The 27,840-nt window shown below is 41.2% G+C and overlaps 1 protein-coding gene and 1 pseudogene across 1 annotated transcript; one reads left to right on the forward strand and one right to left on the reverse strand.

Annotated features, from left to right (window-relative positions):
- Positions 1–21,796: 21,796 nt before the first annotated feature.
- On the forward strand, positions 21,797–24,198 carry LOC107803047 (pentatricopeptide repeat-containing protein At1g33350-like; annotated as a pseudogene).
- A 525-nt stretch (positions 24,199–24,723) lies between these two features.
- Positions 24,724–27,524, reverse strand: LOC107803049 (formin-like protein 4). The gene is made up of 2 exons (XM_016626646.2): positions 26,348–27,524; positions 24,724–26,233 (listed from the first exon to the last, which is right to left on the reverse strand). The coding sequence occupies exons 1-2, from the start codon at positions 27,283–27,285 to the stop codon at positions 24,952–24,954; spliced, it is 2,220 nt and encodes a 739-aa protein (XP_016482132.2). The 5' UTR covers positions 27,286–27,524; the 3' UTR covers positions 24,724–24,951.
- Positions 27,525–27,840: the final 316 nt, after the last annotated feature.

Below are 27,840 nucleotides of genomic sequence, written 5' to 3' on the forward strand. Positions count from 1 at the left end.
GCTGTATTAAGACTTTTAATTCTGAAATTTGTTCCAGCTAACAAAGACTTGAAAACTAAATCTGACTAATAGCTATAACCAAACTTATTGACAGCTAAATGACTAAGGTTGAATCCCAATTGAAACAAACTGAACTGAATTTTAATCAACACACAGAACTTTAACAGAATCATTTAAACTGAAATTGAAACATTGAATCGATATGCACATGAATGCAGGTAACATGAATGCAGGTACATTGTCAGCCTAATGACAATGCCCTGAAACTAAGTGTCCACAGATCAAGCATACACAACAAACATTTGACGAACTTATTGATTTACAAACAAAAATGAATTAATCGACGAAAACTAATTAACCGATTACCTACGACAAATGATAATAATCAATCTGAAAATAGCTAATCAGGCAATTTCAATTGGCATTGACAGGAACAGGGGTTTATAATACAACAACTAATCGACGAACTTAGTCTTATAGATTACACACATTGTAACTCATAATAATTACAGCAAACAGAAGCAATGCCAGAATTGGACCAAATAAAGAGGTCTAGTGGAGATGAGAAGATGAATTGAAAAAGCATGGGAAATCAATAAAACTAAACTAAACAGATACATAGATAGAAAAATGATAAATACAGAATAAAGGAAAAACAAAAATACCTCAGAAACTTAGAACTATACGGACCCAGGCTCGAACTCGGATTTGGATATTTTGAGGTCGAACAGACCTTAGTCGAAGTGTTCTCAACTAAGAACACTTCGATTAAGGTCGATTAAACCCCAAATCCTCACTTAATTTGGACAGATTCCATGATTTGGAATTTCTAGGGTTTCGTTTTTTTCGACTTAGGGTTCGAACATTTCTAGGCAGATTTGAAGGGAACCAGTGGTGGTTTAGGGGTGAGAACACTTCGACTAAGGTCGATTAAACCCCAAATCCTCACTTAATTTGGACAGATTCCATGATTTGGAATTTCTAGTGTTCCGTTTTTTTCGATTTAGGGTTCGAACGTTTCTAGGCAGATTTGAAGGGAACCAGTGGTGGTTTAGGGGTGAGGGAGGTCTGGGGGTCACCTGGTATGAATTTTTAACGGATCGGGGTAGGTTCATGTGTGGTTCGAATCTTCAAACGAAAATTCGAGGGGTTTCAGGAAGATTCGAAGCCAACGGGTACTGGATCTGTAATGAGGATGGTCAGATGGCTTAGGGGTGTTAATTTGGTAGTCATTGGAACAAGTGAGGTCTCAGACGGACTCTTTGATTGAAGATTCGAGACATTGGGTATGGATTCGAGGGAAACTATTATCAGATTTGGAAAGAGGATGTCATGAGGAAGCTATGGTGTAATTTTGGGGTCGTTTGTACCACCGGAACCGCCGTGAGGCGATTTCCGGTGGGCGGTGCACGGTGGCTAGAGGTGGGGGGTATGTTTGGCCTCTGAAGATCAGAGACGAAAGGTGAAAGGGGGGGGTATGGCTTTGGGGGTGTGGGGTAAGGATTTGGGCTTATATACGGAGGGATTGTTTCGATCTTAGCCGTTAGATCAATTAAGATCAACGGCCAAGATCAAGGGGGTTAAACTACACGGTGTCGTTTTGTTTAAACTGGGGGGTTTGGGTCGGTCTCAGATGGGAGTGGGTCGGGTCATGAAGGAAGGCCTGGGAGCCATTAGATCAAAAGCAATGAACGGTCCTAATCAAAGATACCTAAAATGACGTCGTTTCAATTATGTTGGGGCTGAACTGAAATGGACCGGGTTTTTTGAATGTTTGGGCCTGATTTTTGGGTCTAAAATTTTGGCCCAGATATGATTGGCCCTATATTTTTAACTCTTTTCATTTTCTTCTTTTAATTAACAATTTAAACACAATTCCTAATTAAATTGTAAAATCAAAAATAAAACTACACAAATATTAATTAACACTTACAACAATTAGCACACAAACTAAGACCTTAAAAAACAAATCATACAATGACAACAAATAGAATAAAACGCATATTTTTATGATTTTCCTTTTAGAGCCAATTAATGGTTTAATTAGTTCCTAAATGCATAATTAAATCCTAAATATGTATGCAATATGTATTTTTTTTTTGTATTTTTCAATTAACTACAACAAGGTAAACATTTACGGACAAAAACACAAATAATTATCCAAAAATGTCACGCAAATCCTAAAAATTGTACACCAAGAGAATTTTGTTTTATTTTTGATTTCTTTTGGAGTAGTTTTTGTGAAGCAAAAATCACGTGCTCACAGCTGCCCCTCTTTGTCCGAAAACACAAAGAGTTTTCGTGCAAAGATAAAGTGAACAGATACGAGCGATTTTTGCCCGTTGGAATACTCCGTGTGAAGCATTTTTTTGAAAAAAGATTTAACCGAACATTTGCTTCAAAGGTTTCCTACATATCCCTGGCTAGAAGGGAATCAGGTTAATATAGTTCGGAAATATTTGGCAGCTGGGACTACCATGGGACTGCTTTTTGCTGTTACTGTTGTTGCATATTGTTACTACTGCTCACTGATCTCCATGTTACATTGTGCTTAAAAGAAAACTAGAGGCTAGACTAAACTAGGATTTACAAAATCTTATCTATCTTCCATGCGCTCTGGTTGCTTTTGCTTTCTTGTCGGCTTGTGTTTCCTCTGGTGCCTTTCTTTCGAAAACTGCTGGGGATGATACTGGCATTTTGCCTTTCTGAACACAAGTTCTATTATTCCGCTGTCTGCTGGGGACACTGCTTCCCACATTAGAGCTTGTTATGCTGGGGATTTTTGTTGTAACCCTCCTCATTACTGACTTCTGATTTGATCTTGAAATGTATTCCTCTATTCTGCAAGCGGGGACGCTCCTGACACCAACTTGTCTTCTGAAAGATGACACAATCTCCATTCTCTAGGCGGGGTCCTGACTTCTTCAACTTAAAAATATAACAACCTCCGTTCTACAGGCGGGCTCCTGACTTCTCCATCTTAAAATAAACAACCTCCGTTCTACAGGCGGGCTCCTGACTTCTCCAACTTAACATTTAACAACCTCCATTCTACAGGCGGGCTCCTGACTTCAACCACTTAAAAATATAACAACCTCCATTCTACAGGCGGGCTCCTAACTTCTCCATCTTAAAATAAACAACCTCCGTTCTACAGGCGGGCTCCTGACTTCTCCAACTTAAAAATATAACAACCTCCGTTCTACAGGCGGGCTCCTGACTTCAACAACGTCTTCAAAATAATTCAGCCTTCATTCTCCAAGTGGGCTCCTGACTTCAACAACTTCTCAAAAATAATTCAGCCTTCATTCTCCAGGTGGGATCCTGACTTCTTCAACTTTTTAAATGTAACACCTCCATTCTCCAGGCGGGCTCCTGACCACAATATTAACTCAAAATAATTCAGCCTCCATTCTCCAGGCGGGCTCCTGACTCCAACAACTTCTTCAAAATAATTCAGCCTCCATTCTCCAGGCGGGCTCCTGACTTCAACAACTTCTCAAAAATAATTCAGCCTCCATTCTCCAAGCGGGCTCCTGACTTCAACAACTTAAATGTAACACCTCCATTCTTCAGGTGGGCTCCTGACTTCTCTAACTTTTAAATGTAACACCTCCATTCTCCAGGCGAGCTCCTGACTTATTCAACTGCTTCCTTCAAAACTAGTGTTTCATTCCTCTGAAATTTGCTGGGGATAACACCGATATTTTATTTCACCAATACGTCATTTTCCTTTTTCCAAGATTATTGCCTTTAAAGCTGGTGCTTTCACTTCCCTGAAACCTGTCGGGAATAACATTGCTGGGGAATTATCTTCCTCCGTTTAACAATGGTGGGGATGATATTGATCCAAAGGTCATAACTTCGGGTTATCTTACTTCTTCCAAGATTGCTTTTCTTTTAAAATTTGTATCTCCCTTCTTGTATACTGCTGGGGATTTTATTTCCTTTAAAACTTGTGTATCTTCTCTCTTTCCCCAAATGGCTATCTGCTTTCGAGAAAATTTTCGTAATGAGAGAAAATTTCTGCCCCAGTTTGATAATCTTCTTTGTGACCCTGTCTTCCTGCTGTCAATAATATTTCCTTTTCCTGCTTAAAATCAAAGATAAATTTGTTAGTTTAAAACGTGGTGAGTGGTCGTGCCACTTCTGCTGGGGGTGGTTCACTTTTTCCTTTCCCTGCTTTGCTATAAAACTTGCTGGGGGATGATATTATTTGCTGAGGATGATACTCCTACTGGGGATGGTTTTTCTTTTATCTTCTTTCCCCGTTCTGTGTTTTCCGACCATTGTGGAGCTTGGTCGAGAATCTGTCGGAGTTGTTCCTGTATCTCGCAAATCTGCTGGGGATCCTCTTGGAATTTGATCCATAACTTTTTAACTGTCATTTTTTCGTTTTTCTCCAACTTCCCCTGGAAATTTTGGTCCTCTTGGGATCTATACCCCTTCATTATTTGGTCTTGCGACCAACTTCTTTTCGCTTTGTCGCCTTATCTTTGGCTTGTCCTATTCGCATTTTGCTTTGCACCATTTTGGCAACTGGTAGTAAGCTCTGCAAATCCTTTTCAAAAACAAACTTGGGGAGTAAAGTCTTTAAACCAAAAAATGAAAAAGCCATAATTTCAAAAAAAAATAGAAAAAGAAGAAGTCTTTCTGAACAAATGCTGGGAAAAAAGAAATAAAAGAACTTATCTGAGATATAACCGATCCCAACGATCATGTCGTGCATTCCGGATTAATCAATCCAGTCTATTCATATCAATCAATCTTTCGGACAGCTTCATCTTGCTAGGGATAAATAAAACACTCAACTCTTTGCCAATCGCAGATCCTTCCCGCCAATCTTGCCTTGTCGCCTCATAGTGCCCTTCGAGGGATTTTCACTAATAATACTCTCTCATTTCTCTCAACTCTCGTCGCCTTATGGTGCCTGTGAAGGTTTTCACCGATAAGACTCTCTCATTTTATTTCTCTCAACTTTCGTCGCCTTATAGTGCCTGTGAAGGTTTTCACCGATAAGACTCTCTCATTTTATTTTATTTTTTCAGCTGGGATTGGAGTGCTGCTGATATGACTCTCTCTGCTGAGGATTCTTTCGGCTATCAATTCATTTCTAGTTTATGATCCTCTTCTCTGCTGGGGATCAGAGTGTTATTCCCGACTTCCGTTTGCATGACTTTGCACTTTTCAGATACTGATCGGGAGGTCTTTTTGGACATCAACATGGGTTTTCGTGTCTGGATGAAAGGAAAAGGGGTATCAAAAAGGCTCGAAATACTTTTGATGGGTAAAATATTACAACTCTTGGAATCAAACTTTCTTTTCAAAATTACAAACACAACTTGTGCCCCAGTTTTTCTTGCTTGGGGATTTTTTATTTTTTTTGTTACACTATGACCGAGCCGTGAGGCGCCTACGTATCCTTCTTTGAGGAATCAGGTCAAACGTAGTTCCCAATTCCTTTATTTTTCTTGTGATTTTTTCTTTTGTCTTTATTATCATTATTTTTCTCTTTTTCTTTTTCTTTCATTTTAATTACTGATTCCAAAAGAGGAATATGAAAGAATAAATAAGGCTCAAAAGGGGAAGCAAAGGATAAAGTGTTTGGATAGAAGAAAGAATTGCCTCTGTCATTTCATTCTCCGATAAATGCCAACCACAAACAAACAACAATTACAATCAAAAGAAATCATACATAATATCTCTTAACTGCGTCAGAATTGATAGCCATGTCGACGCATTTCCCGTCGATATCTGTTAAACATAAAGCGCCATTGGACAACACTCGGGTTATAATGAACGGCCCTTGCTAATTCGGGGCGAACTTGCCTTTTGCTTCGGCCTGATGTAGCAGGATTCGTTTCAACACCTGCTGCCCTACCTCAAATTTTCTGGGGCGCACCTTCTTGTTGTAGGCTCTCGCCATTCTCTTTCGATATAATTGGCCATGACACACAGCTGCCAATCTTTGTTCATCAATCAAGTTTAACTGCTCCAAACGGGTTTTGACCCACTCGTCATCATCAATCTCAGCCTCAGCGACAATCCGAAGGGATGGAATTTCAACTTCTACCGGTATTGCTGCTTCAGTTACATATACCAACAAATAAGGGGTTGCACCTACTGAAGTTCAGACAGTGGTGCGATAACCCAACAATGCAAATGGTAATTTTTCATGCCATTGTCTCGACCCTTCTACTATCTTCCTCAGTATCTTCTTGATGTTCTTGTTAGCTGCTTCAACTGCTCCATTCGCCTTGGGACGATATGGTGTGGAATTACGGTGTGTAATCTTAAACTGTTGACATACTTCTTTCATCAAATTGCTGTTAAGATTAGAACCATTATCCGTGATGATCACTTTTGGGATCCCAAATCTACAGATGATATGGGAGTGAACAAAATCCACCACTGCTTTCTTGGTTACTAACTTGAAAGTTTTAGCTTCAACCCACTTAGTAAAATAGTCGATGGCCACCAGAATGAATCTATGACCGTTGGTAGCTGCCGGCTCAATAGGTCCAATTACATCCATGCCCCAGGCAACAAATGGCCATGGCGCTGACATTGTATGCAATTCTGTCGGCGTAGAATGAATCAAATCTCCGTGTATCTGACATTGATGGCATTTCCGCACGAAACTGATACAATCATGCTCCATAGTGAGCCAATAATATCCTGCTCGAAGATTCTTCTTCGCCAATACATATCCGCTCATATGTGGCCCACAAACTCCAGCATGTACCTCTATCATAACTGTCGTGGCTTTATTGGCATCTATACATCTCAGCAATCCCAAATCTGGGGTTCTTTTGTACAACACTCCTCCACTGAGGAAGAATCCATTTGACAATCGTCGAATGGATCTTTTTTGATCTCCGGTGGCCTGCTCCGGGTATATCCCCATCCTGAGGTACTCCTTGACGTCATAAAACCATGGCTCGCCATCCATTTCTTCCTCTATCATGTTGCAATAAGCATGCTGATCACGAACCTGGATGTACAACGGGTCAACATGAATTTTGTATGGGTGGTGCAACATCGATGCTAAAGTGGCCAATGCATCGGCAACCTCATTGTGAACTCTCGGGATGTCTCTGAACTCCACTGATCGAAATCACTTGCTCAAATCGTGCAAACATTGTCGATATGGTATGAGCTTCAAATCCCGTGTTTCCCATTCACCCTGAATTTGATGCACCAGGAGGTCCGAGTCCCCTAAGACCAAAACGTCCTGGACATCCATGTCTGCCGCTAATCGCAAACCCAAAATGCATGCCTCATACTCAGCCATGTTGTTGGTACAATAGAAACGCAGCTGAGCTGTAACAGGATAATGACGTCCTGTTTCAGAAATAAGTACCTCTCATATTCCAACTCCCTTCGCATTTGCGGCTCCATCAAAGAAAAGCTTCCAACCTGGTTCCTCAGGTAATTCCAACTCATCTATATGCATTACTTCCTCGTCAGGAAAATACGTCCTCAACGGCTCGTATTCTTCATCAACAGGATTCTCAGTCAAGTGATCGGCCAGCGCTTGGGCCTTCATGGCTGTCCTCGTCACATAGACGATATCAAACTCCATGAGTAATATTTTCCATTTCGCTAACCTTCCTGTGGGCATAGGCTTCTGGAAAATATACTTTAGTGGATCCAAGCGGGAAATGAGATAAGTGGTATATGAGGACAAATAATGCTTCAATTTCTGGGCCACCCAAGTTAGGGCGCAACATGTCTTCTCGAGTTGAGTGTACTTAACCTCATATACTGTAAACTTCTTGCTGAGATAATAGATGGCTTGCTCCTTCCTTCCTGTAATGTCGTGTTGTCCCAACACGCAGCCAAACGAATTCTCCAGGACCGTTAGATAAAGAATTAATGGTCTCCCCGGCTCAGGTGGAACCAACACAGGTGGATTTGATAAATATCCTTTGATCTGGTCAAATGCCTCCTGACATTCTTCCATCCATTCTATCGCAGCATCCTTCTTTAGTAGCCGAAAAATGGGTTCACAGGTTGCCGTGAGTTGAGCAATAAATCTGCTGATGTAATTCAACCTTCCCAACAGACTCCTTACTTCTGTCTTGTTCTTCGGCGGTGGCAAATCTTGGATAGATTTGATCTTTGATGGGTCCAACTCAATACCTCGCCGACTGACGATGAATCCTAACAGCTTTCCAGATGGAACTCCAAATGCAAATTTGGCCGGGTTGAGCTTAATATCATACCTTCGAAGTTTTTGAAAAAACTTCCTTAGGTCTGCTACATGGTCTTCCTGATGCTTGGATTTTATGATCACATCGTCCACGTATACCTCAATTTCTTTGTGGATCATGTCATGAAACACAGTGGTCATTGCTCTCATGTACGTTGCCCCAGCATTTTTCAAACCAAATGGCATTACCCGGTAGCAATAAGTTCCCCATGGCGTAATGAATGTCGTCTTTTCCGCATCTTCTTCATCCATCAGAATCTGATGATACCCAGCATAGCAATCTACAAAAGATCCGATCTCACGTCCGGCACAATTGTCGATCAAGATATGGATGTTGGGTAAAGTAAAGTTGTCCTTTGGGCTTGCCCCGTTCAGACTGCGGTAATCGACACACACCCTTATCTTCCCATCTTTCTTTGGAACCGGCACCACATTAGCCAACCAATCAGGATATCGAGTGACACGAATAACCTTTGCTTGCAGCTGCTTGATTACTTCCTCTTTAATTTTCACACTCATATCCGTTTTGAACTTCCTCAACTTCTGTTTGACGGGAGGGCATGCCGGGTCGGTAGGCAATTTATGAACTACCAAATTCGTGTTTAACCCCGGCATGTCATCATATGACCATGCAAAAACATCTTTGAACTCAATAAGTGTTTTGATCAATTCCTCCCTGATATTTGGTGCAATGTGGATGCTTATTTTAGTTTCCCTGATATCGACTGCATCCCCTAAATTGATGGCTTCTGTGTCATTTAAGTTGGGCTTGGATTTTTCTTCAAACTGGCTTAACTCCCTGTTTATCTCCTCGAATGCTTCATCCTCATCGTATTCCGATTCATTATCATAATCGATCTCTTGTATAGTTAGTTCGGAATCAGATTGATCTTTTAGACTAGGTTGAAGATCTGTTGTGCATGCCATGTCGTTAAGACCAGTATGAAAAGAACTATTCAGGAAAAAAGAAAAGAAAGAAACAAGAATTAAAATAAAAATAAAATAAGGAATGAAGAAGAAACTTTTCATTTTATTGAATTATGGGATAACAAGGTTTCATGCTTTGTTGAGCAATAATAGAAATAAAAAGGAATCTGGATTACAATCCTGGAATAATCCAGAAAACAGAAAAGGAAAATCAGAGCCAACTACCAGGACTCCCTCCAAGTAGGAAGAGGAGTAGTTGTCCAATTGTTGACATTGGCCCTAGGCCCCACAAATTGTATGTCTGCCTTACTGGAACCCTCTCCAGCTTCTATCATGTTGACATCTGCGAACATTCTTTCAAAGCCCTCATTCAAATCTCCCTCAGGCCCGATCAAGGGTCCAAGAACTTCCGGGACTGGCAACTTTCTGCATCCTGCTTTGACAAATGATCTAGACAGGCATGGGATTGGCTTAGGAAGGACCCAGACTCTTTTCTTCAACTTGCGGGCCCGCTTTACATCCGCTGCGGTGGGCTTGAATCCCAACCCAAAAGTATCCAGGTTCTTGGGCAAAGAAACTGGCTGGACCATTCCCTGCAGATTGATTCCCAGACCTTTTCCTGGTACAAACCCGCTGTCCAACATCTCTGAGGCTATCATGAAGGTTGCAGCTATGATTCTGCGAAGTGGAAGGCCCCCACCCTCAGGAATTTTGTCTACTGAGACTGCGTCAAAAACCTGATAAACCCATGGGCCCTTGTCATCGTCGGTTTCTATGAAGGGTACAATAGCATCATTGACGGCATGTGTGCCGTCATCCCCGTGTACCACAATCTCTTGTCTATCCCATTCAAATTTGACCATTTAATGCAGTATAGAAGGCACTGCTTTAGCTGCATGGATCCAGGGTCGTCCCAACAAAAGATTGTACGACACCGCCACATCTATCACTTGAAATTCCATGGTGAACTCGACTGGACCAATGGTTAATTCCAGTACGATATCACCCACTGTGTCAGTACCGCTCCCATCAAAACCTCGGACGCAGACGCTGATCTTGTGGATCCTATCATCCACAACCTTTAGTTTGTTCAGAGTGGCCAAAGGACAGATATTGGCACTTGATCCATTATCAATTAGTACTCGAGTGACCACCGAGTCTTCACATTTTACCGTCAAGTAGAGTGCCCTGTTGTGTTCTGTACCCTCTACCGGTAACTCATCGTCAGAGAATGTCACTCGGTTTACTTCGAAGATCTTGTGCACTATTTTCTCCAAATGGTTTACTGAGAGCTTGTCCGGGACATGGGCTTCGTTCAGAATCTTCATTAAGGCCTGACAATGATCGCTTGAGTGGATCAACAAGGATAGCAACGAAATCTAGGTTGAGGTCTTCCTCAACTGCTCTATAATTGAGTATTCTTGTGCCTTCATCTTCTTCAAAAACTCCTATGCTTCTTCCTCCGTCACTGGCTTCTTTATTGTTACAGGATTGGTCTTTCTCACTTCTGCAGGAACAAAACACCTTCCCGAACGAGTTAACCCCTGAGCCTCGTATACCTCTTCCACAACCTCCTTTCCCTTATGCATCACTGTTACTTGACTGTAGCTCCACGGCACAGCTTTCTCACTTGTTATCGGCAACTGCATGACTGGCCTGATAACAACTGGTTCTATGTGGACCCCCTTTACCACCAACACTGGTGTGCTTGATACTCCCTGCAGCACTGCCTTGGGTGACTCTGGCTTCTTCGCAGCAACAGACAAACCTTTCCCCATTACCACAAATGGCTTGTCATCTGCCTTTCCCAACTGTACCACTGCCCTTTCACTGGTCGAATTTTCGTTCGGACTGGCACGAATCATCATTACCGTTTGTGAGGGTGTTTTAAGTTTCCTTCCTTCGTGCACTAGTTCGATCATTTGGGCCTCATGGTGCACTGGTAACGGGTTTTCATTGATGTTGGGTGCCTCTGGTGCCTGAACCTCGATCCTATTTGTGTCAATAAGATCTTGTATGGCAGTCTTCAACTTCCAACACTTCTCAGTATCATGCCCGGGAGCCCCTGAACAATATTCACAGTTTACTGAATGGTCCAGATTTCTGGGAAGGGGATTTGGCATTTTGGGTTCAACAAGACTTAATAAGCATATCTGCATCAACTTGTGAAACAGAGTAGTATAGGTTTCTCCCAACGGAGTGAATGTTCTTGACCTCTGCACCCTCTCATTCCTGAAAGCCTAATTTCCTCGGAAGCTTGGCCCTGAAGGATTCCTGTAGGCCCTTGGTGGTGGATATGTGCTTTGTGGAGGTGGATATGTGTTTTGTGGAGGTGGATATATATTTTTTGAAGGTGGATATATATGTTGGGGAGTCGGCGCACGCCATTGTGGGCGAGCCGGAGGCTGGGTATAAGTTTGGGCGTGATGGACGGAGAGATGTGGCTCTTGTGGTGGATAATAGGGTTGTAGAGGGTTGTATGGAGTGTGTGGATAGTTTGGGTAATGGGGTCTGGGTTGGTAGCGAGGGGATGGACCTCTTGATCTGGACCAAGTACCTGCTTCGACCGTTGCGACCTCCTCTCTCTTCTTTTTCCCGATCGCACCTCCCGTGCCGCTTTGGATAGCCTGAGTTGTGGCCTTGATCGCCGAATAACTCATTATCTTGTTGGACCTGAGTCCCTCTTCAACCATGCCGCCCATTTTTACTACTTCATTGAAAGATTTACCAACTGACGTCACCAGGTGACCAAAGTAAGTTGGCTCCAACTTTTGTAAGAAATAGTCCACCATTTCGCCTTCCCTCATTGGTGATTCGACTTTTGCTGCTTGTTCTCTCCAACGAAATCTGAATTCCCTGAAGCTCTCTCCGGGCTTTTTCTCTAGTTTTAACAGCGTGAGATGGTCGGGGACGATCTCAAGGTTATACTGGAAATGACCTGCAAATGCTTGTGCTAGATCGTCCCAGGTATACCACATGCTAGGATCCTGCCTCGTGTACCATTCTAATGCGGACCCGCTTAAACTTTGACCGAAATAAGCAATCAGCAACTCATCCTTTCCACCTGCCCATTTCATCTTACTGCAGAAACCTCGTAGATGTGCCATGGGATCACCATGTCCCTCATATAAGTCAAACTTTGGCATCATAAAACCTGCCGACAATTGAACATCGGGGAAGGGACATAGATCTTTGTAGGCCACACTAACTTGGCTGCCCAATCCATGCATATTCCTGAAGGATTGCTCCAGGCTTTTTACCTTACGGAGCACTTCGTCCTGCTCCGGATTCTTAGCTGGCCTCTCAGTTTCTGTCGGGAGCTGAAGGTGAGGGGTGTAAATGTATGGCTTGAGTGGTTTAAAGGTGAGTTCAGGAGGATAGTACTGATTGTCGTGAACCTGAAACACTGGTTCCTCAGGTGATTTTTGCAATGTGGTGGGTGGAGGTGCCACGAAAACAGGAACAGCTGGTGGAGGAGGGTTTTGTTTGGGTGGTGAAGCTTGGGGATTATAGGAAGTTTCCCCTTGATAGTATTGGGCAATGGGGAAGCTCGTTGATGGACCAGTGGAAGGGTGTTCCGGAGTCCGAGCTGGTGAAAGGGTAGGAGTAGGGGGAAGTATTGGTGGTGTTTGTCCCTTAGCCCAGGCTAAGTGCATCCCAGCAATCTCTTGTCTCAACCTGTCCACTTCCTCATTCATCATTTGCATCTCCGACTTTTCCTCCTCAACACTTTTGTCCGAACCAGACATACTTTCCGGAATGGGCCCTTTTGATCTTGCGTGGTAATGGTAATCTGCCAGAACGTTCTAACGAGCAAACTGTTTTGAAATCTCTTTCTCTGGTATAAACAACAAACTTGTTAGCGTTAGAGTTTAACACATATTGCACTTTCACATTGGGGAATGCAATGTTCTTAGGCAGTTAACCATTTCTAACATGTTTTTGCTTCAAATGCATGCGTCATTCCGGCTTATGTCCTTTCTTTATTCACTTTGCATCTTCTTTTTATCTTTTAGTAGTGGTCGAATCTTATGTGGATTGCCTACGTATCATGTCCCCACATGAATCAGACCGGACGTAGTTCTGCCATAAGTAAAATAAAGACACAATTTCGCATTTTATTACCAAAATATGCTATTACAAGCTATCATTTGAAAAAAAACAATCGAAATACAGACTCCACGCTATTAACTTTGTTTGATATGAAAAGAGAACAGAGGGGTAGACAACAGACTTTTTTTAAAAACCAAACAAGTGCAGACTTGAACTAGGGATACATTAAAGCCTTGAATTTTGGTGCCCGCGAGGCATCGTTCGGCCTTTCCGCGGGTTTTGGTGCCAGGCCTCTTTGTAGGCTTTTTAATTCCTCCATGATCCGGTGGACATAACCCATGACTTAGGCAAAAAGGGTATCACGGGGCATTTCTTCGCATGTTAGGCACTTCGTGGTGATGTAGCGCCCAATCTCATCGATCCTACCCCTGATTCTATCCCTTTCCATACACAGTTGTTTTATTCGTTGATTCTTTAGTCCCAATACTTGAGTGTTGTCAACAAGCTGATCTTGGAACCTCTTCATTTGTTCTTCCAATCGGGCTATTGAATCATTGCAGCGCTCCCTGTCTATTCTAGCATTTCGGGCTTGTTTAAAGACCCGATCTCTAAGAGTGGAATTTGTTTCTCTCAATATTTTAATACTCCCTTCATAATCCCTTCTCACCTGCCATAGGTGCTTTTTCTGCGCTGCTACACCTTTTGCCCATCTGGCCCGCATTCTTGCTATGCTAGCCTCGGATCTTTCCAAGTCTTTTCGGCTTTCAATGACCTGATTCCTTAACCTTGCTATCAACCTTTTATCGGACCGGCTTCTCCGTTGGTTGTCGGCATCCATTTTCATCTTCCGGATCTGAGTTTTGAGGATCTCGCTTTCTCTGGCTAATTTGTTCTTTTCTCCTTCATTGGCAGCAACCTGCACTTTGTTCTCAAATTTCAGATCCTTAATCTGTTGTTTCAGCTTGCCTATTTCTGCCCTGTAACTCTCTTGTTTACCCAACCAATCCCACTGTTCTTGTGACACCTGGACGATGGGGTCTTTTGGCCGGTCTCCCGAACTCGATTTCTTTCCTAAACCAAGCAAGGTATCCCGGCGAAACTTCACCCTTAGACCGATCACGTACACATGTATTGGCTATTAGGTATTGACATTTGTTCCAAATTTGTCGGATGGTTGCTTCAGGAAACTGTCCGCTAGGCCTGATCTCGACTACTTGGCTACTAAGATCTTTATCTTTCGGAACTATTTGGCATCTCCCCAACTGTCTCAAGACTCGATACAGGGCGTAGGGTTGAATACTACGGCATCCCATTAAAAGGAAATGGGGTCCCGTGGCGGGCATATATATGATTTCATTCATAGGAAACCATCCAAATGTCCATTCTATTCGGCCTGCAGTAATAGAACGGAGGTGGGCTATCCATTCCGTGACCCCCTCTGGTAAGCTGATTCCGTTAACCCTTGTGGAAAATTCCTCTATGCATGTTTTCTCTGTCGATCTATAACTCATAAATTGAGGACGACGACATAGGTGTTCGATCATCCACATCTGTAGCAACACATTGCACCCTTCAAAGAAATTTTCCCCGGCTTTGCAAGCTGTGAGAGCGCAGAAGATTTCAGCTACTATCATGGGTACGAGGGTGCTGTTGGCCTGAGTGAGTAAAGTGCTGACAACCCCGGACACTCATATGTCAATGTTCCCGTCTTTTCTAGGAAACACTAGGAGTCCCAGAAAGGCTATCATGAACGCAACACACCTATGTTCTTCCCACTTTAGGCGGTTTCCTTTGCTATAGATTTTGTTTTCCGGCTTGTTGAACCCACCTATGTGGCCATACATGTTGTATATAAACCGCAAAGTACAAAACCCAACTGCTAAGTCTGGATTGTGGACCCCCCTGCTTATTTTCAGAGAGTCTAGGAACCTGTGTACAGCTACGGCCCTTGGAGCGATCAGGTATTGGTGTCTCAAAGGGATTTTGGGGCTCCCGATGTACCCGGCTATTTCTTCCAATGTTGGGGTAAGTTCAAAATTCGAGAAGCGAAATACATTATGAGCCGGATCCCAGAATGCGACCAAGGCCTTTATGATATCCCCTCTAGGATTAATCTTCAGCAACCCAGAGAGGCCTCCTAGGTATAGATTGATTGTGTCGCGTCCTGCCTCGCCCAAGTCATCACACCACATGTGCAACTCCAAAGGGATCTTGTTTACAATTGTTACGTGCGAAGTCTGACTTGTGCTCATTCTGCACATTTATTAGTGTGATTAAGTAAAAAAAATTAAATTTATCTGACTCAACACGTTGGCTATATATATATATTATCTTTTTTTCGAGATTTAAAGGAAGATCCGATTCCGAACACGGCCTTCCAGCACTTCGGGAATGAAGATTTTAAGGCTGTGAGGGTCAACCGACCAAAACTCTAAAGGATGATCAAAAGTGGCAGTTTACGCAAAGTTAGTCTTCCGGTGTCCCTTTCGGGAACATTTGGTTATTCTTGCAAAAAAAATGGCATCACCTGACTTAATTATGTTGACAATCAAAAATTGACATTTTTGGACTATTTTTTGCAAAAAGGGAGGTTGAACCCGATGAGGGTCGCCTACGTATCTCACACCCTGTGAGGATCAAATCGGCGTAGTTCGGGCCGATAAAACAAACTTATTTTGAAAAAAAAAGAAAACTCCATTTTATTGGCAAATAAAACTATTTTTCTTTTTTTTTTCATTTTCTCAAAAATTCGGCAGAGTTTCGACATTATTTTCAAAACAAGTGATTAACCCTCGTGCCTATATTTCTCTTTCCTCAAAATATTCACAAGCCAGTCAGCATGCCAGTCCGAAGCAAATAAATGCACAAGTAGAAGCAAGTAAGATGCATCAGGATGGTCATTTTCATTTTTGGTACACCTGTCCTAGACAGACCCAACCCCTGTGTTGAGTCTTCAAAGTCAAATGCACGTGATGCAAACAAATGTTCCTACTAGGGATCCGGCCTGAAACAGAGTTATTCTAGGTTCATAACCTGGGTATTTGTTCTAAACTGTGTACCCGAGCGGACAACTCGAGTTGAGGAAGGGGCTACGTACCGGGAACCAAAAGTCCATCCGACATAGTAACTTGTCCGGCCTCTTTCTTATTCAGGTATTGACACTAACAGAATAGGGACTCTCGACCAGCAAGCACATCCCCAGAGGTGAGAAGAGAAGGGTTTCGGCACAGTTTATATACAGTTCAGATAATATCAAAGCGGTAAAAGCAACATTTAGCACATTAGGCCCAAACATGTAACAAAAATCAAATAAAGCCAAGTATAATAATTTATCTAAGCTCGAATTCTGAACCCTGAACCAGAGATTCTGGGTCATGTCCCCAGCAGAGTCGTCAGAGCTGTCACACCTCCTTTTTACACGCACCTACCCCGAGGGATAAAAGCACAAGGGAGTTTTTCCAATTTAAGTGACAATATTCGAAATGGGATTATTCAATTATTTCAGAGTCGCCACTTAGGATAGGTTTGGTTTTTTGGTGTCCCAAGTCACCGGTTTATCTTGAATCCCAATTCGAGGAAAATATTTGACTTTCTAAATGAAGTCTGCGAACCAGAAATTCTAAGTAAGGAACTCTGTTGACCCGAGGGAAGGTGTTAGGCACCCCCGGATCCCGTGGTTCTAGCACGGTCGCTTAAATTGTTGTAATGGCTGAAATATCTGATTTTAATACATGTTCAAAACTATAGTGCAATTTTAATTATTTACCGCTTTATTATTATTATTAAAGGAATTGCAACGTCGTAGAAACGCGTCTCGAACTACGTCGCAATCAATGCACCCGCGGTTGTTGACACATTTCGACTCCGTTAAGATTTGGATTTAGGTCACATAAATGTGCACCCGAGTTTAGGGACGTATTTATTAAAGACGCGTCCTAAAAGGACTAGCGTATTGTTATTTTTGGGGAAGGACCATGGAGTTCACTAAACGGCCGATCCCGAAGTCTATCCAATTATTATGTCTTTTATCGAGGGCCCCGCGACTTGTGATTTCTCTGGCGAGGCACGCCTCATTTTATTTTAAAGGATCGTCCTATAGTAACTATGTTTTTCTATTTTCGTCCGTCTCTAAAATAAAATAAGAAAAGTACCTAATTTACAGGCTTGCGGGTTATTATAGTTAAATTTCGAATACGATTCGTTAATTCTGAAAATGATGCAATAAGGGCGATCCGTTTGCCATTTATTGGGCCCAGGTCCAACGTATAATTGGTAAAACTGGACCCGGGCCATCCTTAATCCAATAGGGTCTAGTTAATGGTTTCTACACATATTCATAGCTTGCAAAAATGGTGTCATTTTATTAACAAGTTTCTGCAAATTTAAAGTGGCATTCTACTGGAATGAAAGAACTTGGAAATCTAATTTTTTCTCTTATCTTAAACCATTTACATGCATGAAACTAACTAATGGTATCTAATTAAACAATGTTCCTATTAGTTTCAGAAACAAACCATTTGTTCAATGAGATAACTATTGAATGTTTAAGAATAATCTAAATGGCCTAACATGCTTTTGATATATACTATTTAACAAATAATACTGAAGTAACAGAACAGGAATTACTTATACCATCAATCCTTCTAACTAAGCATACGTGGGCAATTTTCTCACTAAACTAATACAAAAGGCATGTCCAGTTATACATAAACAAACACCTGCATGATTCTTATGAAAGAGGTATTCTAATGTACATACAAACAGGTAGATAACTACAATGAATTTAAAACTTTAACTCTTCATTTCTTTGTATTCATGCTTAAAGTTTCAGCCTACAAGAATCATTGTATCAATTTTGTGTACCTGGTATTTGGAAAGCAAAGAGAAGAAGAGGAAGATCAGTGCAGGAAACAGCAGTAGCACACACAGCAACACAGCAGTACAGCAACAACCAGTAAACCAGTAGCCAACAGTAGCGGAAAATCCCAGGAAAAGATTAAAACCAAGCAGGAAAACCCATGAACTAAAATATAATCCTAACTATTTCATTCCTAAATCACCCCCTAAAACCCCTTAATACTACTGCCTACCAGCTGTATTAAGACTTTTAATTCTGAAATTTGTTCCAGCTAACAAAGATTTGAAAACTAAATCTGACTAACAGCTATAACCAAACTTATTGACAGCTAAATGACTAAGGTTGAATCCCAATTGAAACAAACTGAACTGAATTTAAATTAACACACAGAACTTTAACAGAATCATTTAAATTGAAATTGAAACATTGAATCGATATGCACATAAATGCAGGTAACATGAATGCAAGTTCATTGTCAGCCTAATGACAATGCCCTGAAACTAAGTGTCCATAGATCAAGCATACACAACAAATATTTGACGAACTTATTGATTTACAAACAAAAATGAATTAATCGACGAAAACTAATTAATCGATTACCTATGACAAATGATAACAATCAATCTGAAAATAGCTAATCAGGCAATTTCAATCGGCATTGATAGGAACAGGGGTTTATAATACAACAACTAATCGACGAACTTAGTCGAATAGATTACACACATTGTAACTCATAATAATTAAAGCAAACAGAAGCAATGCCAGAATTGGACCAAATAAAGAGGTCTAGTGGAGATGAGAAGATGAATTGAAAAAGCATGGGAAATCAATAAAACTAAACTAAACAGATACATAGATAGAAAAATCATAAATACAGAATAAAGGAAAAAGAAAAATACCTCAGAAACTCAGAACTATACGGACCCAGGCTCGAACTCGGATTTGGATATTTTGAGGTCGAACAGACCTTAGTCGAAGTGTTCTCAACTAAGAACACTTCGATTAAGGTCGATTAAACCTCAAATCCTCACTTAATTTGGACAGATTCCATGATTTGGAATTCTAGGGTTCCGTTTTTTTCGATTTAGGGTTCGAACGTTTCTAGGCAGATTTGAAGGGAACCAGTGGTGGTTTAGGGGTGAGGGAGGTCTGGGGGTCACCTGGTATGAATTTGGAACGGATCGGGGTAGGTTCATGTTTGGCTCGAATCTTCAAACCAAGATTCGAGGGGTTTCAGGAAGATTCGAAGCCAACGAGTACTGGATCTGTAATGAGGGTGGTCAGATGGCTTAGGGGTGTTAATTTGGTAGTCATCGGAACAAGTAAGGTCTCAGACGGACTCTTTGATTGAAGATTCGAGACATTGGGTATGGATTCGAGGGAAACTATTATCAGATCTGGAAAGAGGATGTCATGGGGAAGCTATGGTATAATTTTAGGGTCGTTTGGACCACCGAAACCGCCGTGAGGCAATTTCCGGTGGGCGGTGCACGGTGGCTAGAGGTGGGGGTATGTTTGGCCTCTGAAGATCAGAGACGAAAGGTGAAAGGGGGTATGGCTTTGGGGGTGTGGGGTAAGGATTTGGGCTTATATACGGAGGGGTTGTTTTGATCTTAGCCGTTAGATCAATTAAGATCAACGGCCAAGATCAAGGGGGTTAAACTACACGGTGTCGTTTTGTTTAAACAGGGGGGTTTGGGTCGGTCTCATATGGGAGTGGGTCGGGTCATGAAGGAAGACCTGGGAGCCATTAGATCAAAAGCAATAAACGGTCCTGATCAAAGATACCTAAAACGGCATTGTTTCAATTATGTTGGGGTTGAACTGAAATGGACCGGGTTTTTTGAATGTTTGGGCCTGATTTTTGGGTCTAAAATTTTGGCCCAGATCTGATTAGCCCTATATTTTTAACTCTTTTCATTTTCTTCTTTTAATTAACAATTTAAACACAATTCCTAATTAAATTATAAAATCAAAAATAAAACTATACAAATATTAATTAACACTTACAACAATTAGCACACAAACTAAGACCTTAAAAAAAATCATACAATGACAACAAATAGAATAAAATGCATATTTTTATGCTTTTCCTTTTAGAGCCAATTAATGGTTTAATTAGTTCCTAAATGCATAATTAAATCCTAAATATGTATGCAATATGTATTTTTTTTGTATTTTTCAATTAACTACAATAAGGTAAACATTTACGGACAAAAACACAAATAATTATCCAAAAATGTCACGCAAATCCTAAAAATTGTACACCAAGAGAATTTTATTTTATTTTTGATTTCTTTTGGAGTAGTTTTCGTGAAGCAAAAATCACGTGCTCACACTTGGTATTTTATCAACCCTCTCCTGATGTTCCTTCATCTGGTCGCGGAGTGTTTTGTTCTTATTTTCCATCTCTTCCATTTTCTTTAAGATGGTCGTGAGTGCATCATTGCCTGTATCAGCAACAGTATGGGTGTTACCTGTTCGTGTAACGTTTGGCTCATCGGCATCAGCAGCGGTTTTTGTGGGTAACACGTCTTTGATACCTCCCTGAATGAGTTTCTCGAGCATGTTGTTCAAGGTACTCGTTAACCATTCTTCTAGTAGCCTCTTGATAGCCAGTGGCGTTTCTCCTGCTGCGGATGTTGAGGTTTCTCTCTCGCGCAAGGTCGTTAGATCCCCGTACGGAGGAGGTGAGATCTCCCTCTCGGGTGTAACACTTGGCGTTGCATTCTCATTGTCTTCTCCACTGGCTTCGTTGAGGGAATTTAGGAGGTTGTTTGTGACACCCACTACTGCATTTAGCCTCGCTTCTCCCTTTCCCGCCATCGTTGGCTTTTATGAAGCTGAAGAAAAATGATTATTACTTTCAAGAATCTAGATGAAAACTACGATTTTAGCTACAGAAATCCCCACAGACGGCACCAAATTGTTTGACTCAAAAGATATTAAAACCTTTTGAACAAATCAATCAAAGAAGAAAGGGTAAATCTTAGTTGAGAAAAATAATTTCTAGAAAGGGTGATAGATAAAGAGAGGATAGGTCACGAGGTTTCTTTTTAAATAGTAATGTCTCCAGAGTTCGGAATGTCCGTTACAAGATTATTGTCCTCTTTTTATACTAAGAGATGAACTCTTCTAAACTGTAAAAGATAAAATACAAGGAATATTCGAAGGAATATTCTTAATGTCCCCTAATGGCCATACATTATTACAAAAGTCGTCCAGTCTCTGTTTGTCTCAGGATCGTCTCTCTTAGGACGTCAATTCAAGGAGGCTCCGTCAATCGTCGTACTCGTCGTCGGTCGTAGTCGGTCAAATTTGGACCCATACATACATCATCAAGACTTTGGTCCTCGTGAGAAACTTTTACCATCCAAGGCGTCATTTCCATGAGGCTTTAAGCAGTCATAATCTGTTTGGGGATGTTTAAAGGCTATGTCACCAATCACCAGCGACACGTGTAGATCTAATAAAATATTGACTTATGATAAACAAAAGGTGACATGTAAATTGAAATGAATGAAGCAATTGAAAAACGTTTTTAGTACGTAGTTATATTTATCTACAACTTTCATTTTGGAAGTTCCCTTTGATGGCAAAGGCGATATCGGGGTGCAAAAACAAGCAGACCATTATCCGTGCCACCGCATAAGATGTTATATGCAACTAGTCCAGTTAGAGTTTGTTCCTGGACACGTAAAATTGTCTAGTTATAGAAAGGCTTGAAGCCTTTGCTTACTGATAAATGGGGTCCTTTTAAAGTGTCAACCTGCCAATGCTGGAGAAAATTATGAGAACAGAATGCCAGATTAGCAATTACGGCACGCTTCCTCAAAAAGGTTTAGCATTTTTATGTTTTCTTCCTCTTTCCAGATTTTGCACAAAGTATGAGTCCAGACCTCGCCAAGAAAAAAACAAGGCTATGTACATCCAGCTTACTGCTTTTATGCACGAACAACTCTTTCCCCTCACGCTTTCCTTTTACAACCGTCTCAACTTCTCCACTAAACACCCTTCAATCTTTCTTCTTTTCTTCCTTAATTAATCTACCCCACTTAAAACCCTCACGAATCCTAACTCCAAAATTGACAAGTTATGCTATGCTCACAAATATCTGCTGCAACCTAAAACAACCTGCACTTAAAAATCAATCCACAAGGCAATTATTAAGAACCATCAATTCGTGGTCTTTTGCCATTAAAAATGCAAAATCACCTCAAAGTGCCTTGTAACTCTACGCTCAAATGCAACGCCAAGACATTCTCTTTGCTCTTAAATCATGCACCCAGTTGCGCAACCTCCCCTCATATGCCACCTCCATGCCCATCTCCTCAAATTGGGCTTTAATATCCACATGTATGTCGCCACCTCTCTGCTTAATGCGTATGCTGGAACCTCATTTGACTGTGCATACAAGCTGTTCGATGAAGTTCTCGTGAGAAATACTGTCACGTGGAACTCGATGATATCTTGCTTTTCTCGTCCCGGAGATGTTAAAGGAGCGAGGAAGATGTTCGATCGCATGCCTTTGAGAGACCTAGCTTCGTGGTCGGCAATGATTGCTGGATACATGAACAATGAGCATTGGGAGGAAGGTGTGGCGCTCTTCAAAGAAATGGTTATTTTCGAACAACTAAAGCCTGATCAAGTGACCATTGGGCCAATATTGGCGGGCTGTTCTGAAATGTGTTCAATTGGTTTGCTCCTTGGGAAATCAGTGCATGGTTTGGTCGTGAAGAATCACTTGGAACTTAATGTGGAGCTTGGTACTTGTTTGGTAGACATGTATGCTAAATGTGGATTCATGAATTTTGCTTCTCTGGTTTTCGATATGATGAAAGATAGAAATGCCGTTACTTGGACTGCTTTAATTTGTGGAGCAGCAAAACATGGTTTTGGAACTGTATCGTTGGAGATATTCAAGAAAATGAGACAAGGGAGTGTGCTACCTAATGAGTTTACGTTCACTGGGGTACTTTGTGCTTGTGTACAAGCAGGGCTGGTCAATGAAGGTCGTGGATATTTCAAAATGACCAAAGAGTGTGGACTGAGACCAACAAATAGGGATGGCGGTGTGGGTGCGGGGCGGGTTTGATCTTATGCGGGGATCTGTTTTCTGAAAATCTAATGTGGGGCGGGGCGGTTGCGGGTTTCGGAGGGTTTCCTCGCGGATTTCATTCTGACTGTAGTATGTACAAAGCAATCATTCCTGTCACTTCTATTTTTCTGATTTTCAGCTGCAACTTGCAAAACATTTTCTTTTAATTCTCTTGTTCGGTTTGTGATCCTCGTACTAAAATGCTGCTTATTGTATAAATGATTATCTGTGTTTCTACATTATACAAAATACAATGGATCAAGGGAGAACAAGAAAAGATCGCAGTGGGAAGGTGATCGATTTACATCTTATGTATATTAGAAGTTTTCGTTTAGGACCACTAACGCCTAAGAAAAAGAGAAAACAAGGCCATATAAGAAAAGAAAAAAAAATCAAAGAAAAACTACTCATTAAAAATGTTATTTTGCTTTGCGGGGCGGAGCGGGTTTATGCGGGGCGGGTTGAAAATAGAAGATTTTGCTATGCGGGGCGGGTTGAAGTCTTTGCGGGTTAAGGCTGCACCCGCACCGCAACCGCCCCGCCCCACCCCATTGCCATCTCTACCAACAATTCAGCATTATGGTTGCATGGTTGAGTTATTTGGGAAGGCTGGGTTGTTAGGGGAAGCATATGAAGTTGTCAATACTATGTCACCCGAGCCTATCATAGTTATTTGGGGTTCCTTTTTGTCATCTTGCAAGTTGCATAAACAGTTTGAGATGGCAGAGCGAGTGATTGAGATGGTCATGAATGTGGTGAGGCCAGAGAATGATGGATGGGTTTATACCCTTATCTCTGACTTGTATGTTCTGGGTGATAAATGGGCGGAACCCGAGAGGGTGAGGCAATTGATGCTCCATCAACATGTGCGGAAAGCTAGAGGATGTAGTTTTATAAGAAATAATACAACATGAAGTATTAAACTGCACCAGAAGAATCATTCCTCAAGTTGAGAAGAATCATTTTAGAGCAGATTGCTCTTTACCTGATCCAAATGCCAGAACAACATGGCTTAAATTGCCTCTACCTTGATGGAACATTCACCTCTTGATCAATTTTCTTGGTTTATATGCTTAGCAGTTGAATCAGAGGTTGATGATGTGGATAAAAGTACAAATTGCATTTGATTAGCTTTTCTTTTCGTTGTATTTGGTGATATCTGCTTCATTATATGCTTAGCAGTTGAATCAGAGGTTGATGATGTGGATAAAGGTACAAATTGCATTTGATTAGCTTTTCTTTTCGTTGTATTTGGTGATATCTGCTTCATCTGTTTGCTTCCTCTGAGATTATTAGCTAAGCCTTTGGGTCAACGTGTTGGTAATTCAGAGGTCTGGGATTCAATTTGCCTGAAGTTTTCCTCATCTTGGTTATCAGTTTATTCTCTTTGCTTCTTCTCTTCATCCCTTGACTGTGTTTTATGTCTATGATCTCCTACAAGTAGCCGGATTTTTGGTGGGGTGTGTGTGTGACAGAGACAGCGCGAGAAAGAGGGTAGTTGAAGGTTTAGTAGTAAATAATCAAGATTCACAAGGTATAACATATTGGTGCATTTACCTACTCAATGACAGGTTTCTCAAATTTTCTGAATTGATAATGGGGAAATATGTGGGTACCATTATAACCAGTTACAGTGAAATAAAATAGTTTATTCTCTTTCTGGGGTGGGGTGGGATTTGGGGTGGGGGTGGGGATTAGTATGTTAATGAGATAATTCAAATGTGGAGAATGTAAAGACTATTAATAGTTTTTGACAATCTACTCTACTTTCAGTGAACTTATAAGAGTAATGAAGTTTCATCAGAACTCATTCTCAGATTCACTACTCAATGTTTCTGGTGTAAAGTATGTTCTCAAGTTATGGAACCTCACAGGAGTTCTTGGTGTTGTTGATTGGGGTGGTGGTGACTCTATGCTTGATGCGTTCTTCTTCTGTACTTTCTTTGTGATATCTACACACGCTTTATCAACCATGACGAGAAAGTCTTTCACAATGGCAAACAACTGAAGTCCCTGTGTGCCTTTGTCCTTTGAAGATCCTGCTTGGTAATACTCTGTCGTTCTCTTCACAAGTTCCATGACTCTTGTTTGTTCTTCTCTGATCACCTTGAGTTCCTCTTCACATTCCTCCAGAAACCCTTTAGTCACTTTTACAAATCGATCTCTTTCAGCATTTCCACAGCACATTATGAGCTGGCGAACTTCATTTATCCGCATTGTAAGAGTGGAACATGTATTGATGAAACTATCATAGTCCATGGTAGCTGCTTTCTTTACATTAGAGAATTCGGAACTTAATCCTTGCAAAACTGGCAAACCTAGTATTAGGTGCTCTGTATCTTTTTCTAGTTTTTCCGTCTTTCTATCAAAATCTTCACTGTCAACCTTGTTACCTTTATTGATAAGGCGGCGTTTACCTTCAGAACGGATGACTTGTTCAACTACAAAATGAAGCAGAGTAGTCTTTCCATCATTGCTTTTTACATACGATAGTTTTTGTAATGCACCCAGGTTGAATCCCTTAGCATTTCCTCTAGCCGTTCCTGCATTCATCCGATTGCCAGCCTTAAGAATGGCTTCCAGAAGTCTTAAGAAAATTCTACATGTTCTCAATTCTGTACAACCCTGCTCAACTGTTTGCAAATTCTCCTTGAGGATTAGAATTTCTGAATCATAGCTTGATCTGAAAAGCATAGCATTGAAACGCTTAAAAGCAGAAGGAACAGCTTTCAGCATGTGGTGGAGAAAAGACTCGGCATCAGCAAGTTTTCTTGGGTCACCGTCAAATTGGAGGATTTTTAATGTTTCTTCTTCAGTTGGGCAAATCTTGGTTAGTTTTTCAAGGGTATCAACACTGAGTCCTTGACCCTCCAAGAGGGCATCAAGTATTTCTTCGCGAGAGATTGAAAGAGACTTGAGTACAATTGCTGTGTTCTGTGACTTCCTAGGATCGAGAATAAAGCTATGCGCTGGTCGAGCCAACTTAGAAGTGCCTGAGCTTGTGGTCGTGTTATTTCCTTCAGGGGTTTTCTGGGAAGTGATATTGTATCCAAAGAGAACTTCCATAAGGTCATCTTCAAATCTGAAATGTGAATATATCAATGCAGTCAGAAGAACTTAGATGCTATTTGGTTGAATTGAAAATAGGCACCAGCTACTCTAAAGGAATGCGATTGACATGCCAAGGTGAACTTACCGGAAAGAACCGTTGTTGATTTCATCCCAGACCATGGAGTGATCAGTATTAGCAATGACTTTATCCCAGTGCAGTGGCCTCAGTTTAATTTGAACTTCACCATCATCTTTTGAATTCTCATCAGTTGAAGCTTCTGCTTTCTCTTGGCTGCTCGCTTTCCCTCTTGGTGCAACAGGTGGTTTTAATGATGAATGCAACCCGTTCCCCTTTGGTGGGGGTGGTGGAGAAGGTTTTATTTTCCCTGAATTAGGTGGTGTTGGTGCTTTGATAATTCTTTTCATTGGAAGGGGAGGTGGAGGTGGTGGAGGTCTTGGTGGCTGAGGTGGATTTTGACTCGAGAGAACTGCTGGTTGAGAGGGTGTCTCTGATTGAGGAGTGATTTCCTTGTGTGGAAACTGTAATGAGGATGATGTAAATTGAGGATATGGATGTTGTGAAGATCTGCTTGCTGCAGGGAGTGAGTTGATTGTTTGTTGTGCAGTATGTGCCTCTTTCTCATAGCCATCTACATTGCTAGCATTTTGCAGTAATGGAATTTCTTGGATATGATCCCTTGAAACTGGTTTCTCTTGTCGGCTATCAATCCTCTTCTCTTCCTCCTCATCTATGTAATTCACCCAAACCTTAGAAAAGCAACTTCCGAGCTGTCTACCCTCAAATTTTCTCAAATATATAACATCAAGCCCATTTTCATCTACTATGAGCCCTTTTAAAGCTCCACTTTGCTGGAATTCTTGATGAGGCACAGAACCAGAAACTTCTCGACCAAAACTAGAGTTCAATTTGTTTCTCTTCCGTTGACGAGCTATATAGTATCTATAAAAGAAATAAAAGAGTATGCCAGCAATTATCAAAGTAGTTACAACTGCAGCTATAACAGCCTTCAGAACTACCTGATTCTGAGATGAATGTGTTAGAGGTGGCCCTGGTACATTCATTTCAGCCAAAAGTTGAGTAGATGCTTTCAGTATTAAACTGATCAGTGAAAAGAACTACAACTTAGGATAAATCCAGTTTCTGTTGCAGAGTTTGACAAGGCATGAATTTCCTGGCTGGACCATGCTCTGATCAAAGTGAAGGAAAGACTTCATTTTTTGTTTGTATTTTACAATGCTATATTCATTTTGTTCTGAACATTGGCTGCTGACAATTTCAAAGTAAGTTGTTGTTGTTAGTTGGCTGTCTTAAACTCATCACAGTCCTTTTGTAGAAATTGCATTATTGATGTTGTCTGGACGTATTCTAAAAATCAAGAAAGCTTTGGGGTTTAGTGTAAGTTTGGGTAATTTGAAAATTTTGGTATATTGTGTTTGTAGTCAGGCGGTTGGTGTAAGGTTTTACTTAGTCCTATCTTCCTTTATTGTAAGAAACGACATCTGTATCAATGTGGTGTTTCTATAGCTACAACGTTGAAACAAATAGTAAATGATGTCTCTTTGCATATTTTAATAGAAAACTGTCCTTTTTTGGAGTCGTTTTCTTCTTTGTTTTAT

Source organism: Nicotiana tabacum, chromosome 6 (genome assembly GCF_000715075.1).
Source record: "Nicotiana tabacum cultivar K326 chromosome 6, ASM71507v2, whole genome shotgun sequence".
NCBI classification, from domain to species: Eukaryota; Viridiplantae; Streptophyta; class Magnoliopsida; order Solanales; family Solanaceae; genus Nicotiana; species Nicotiana tabacum.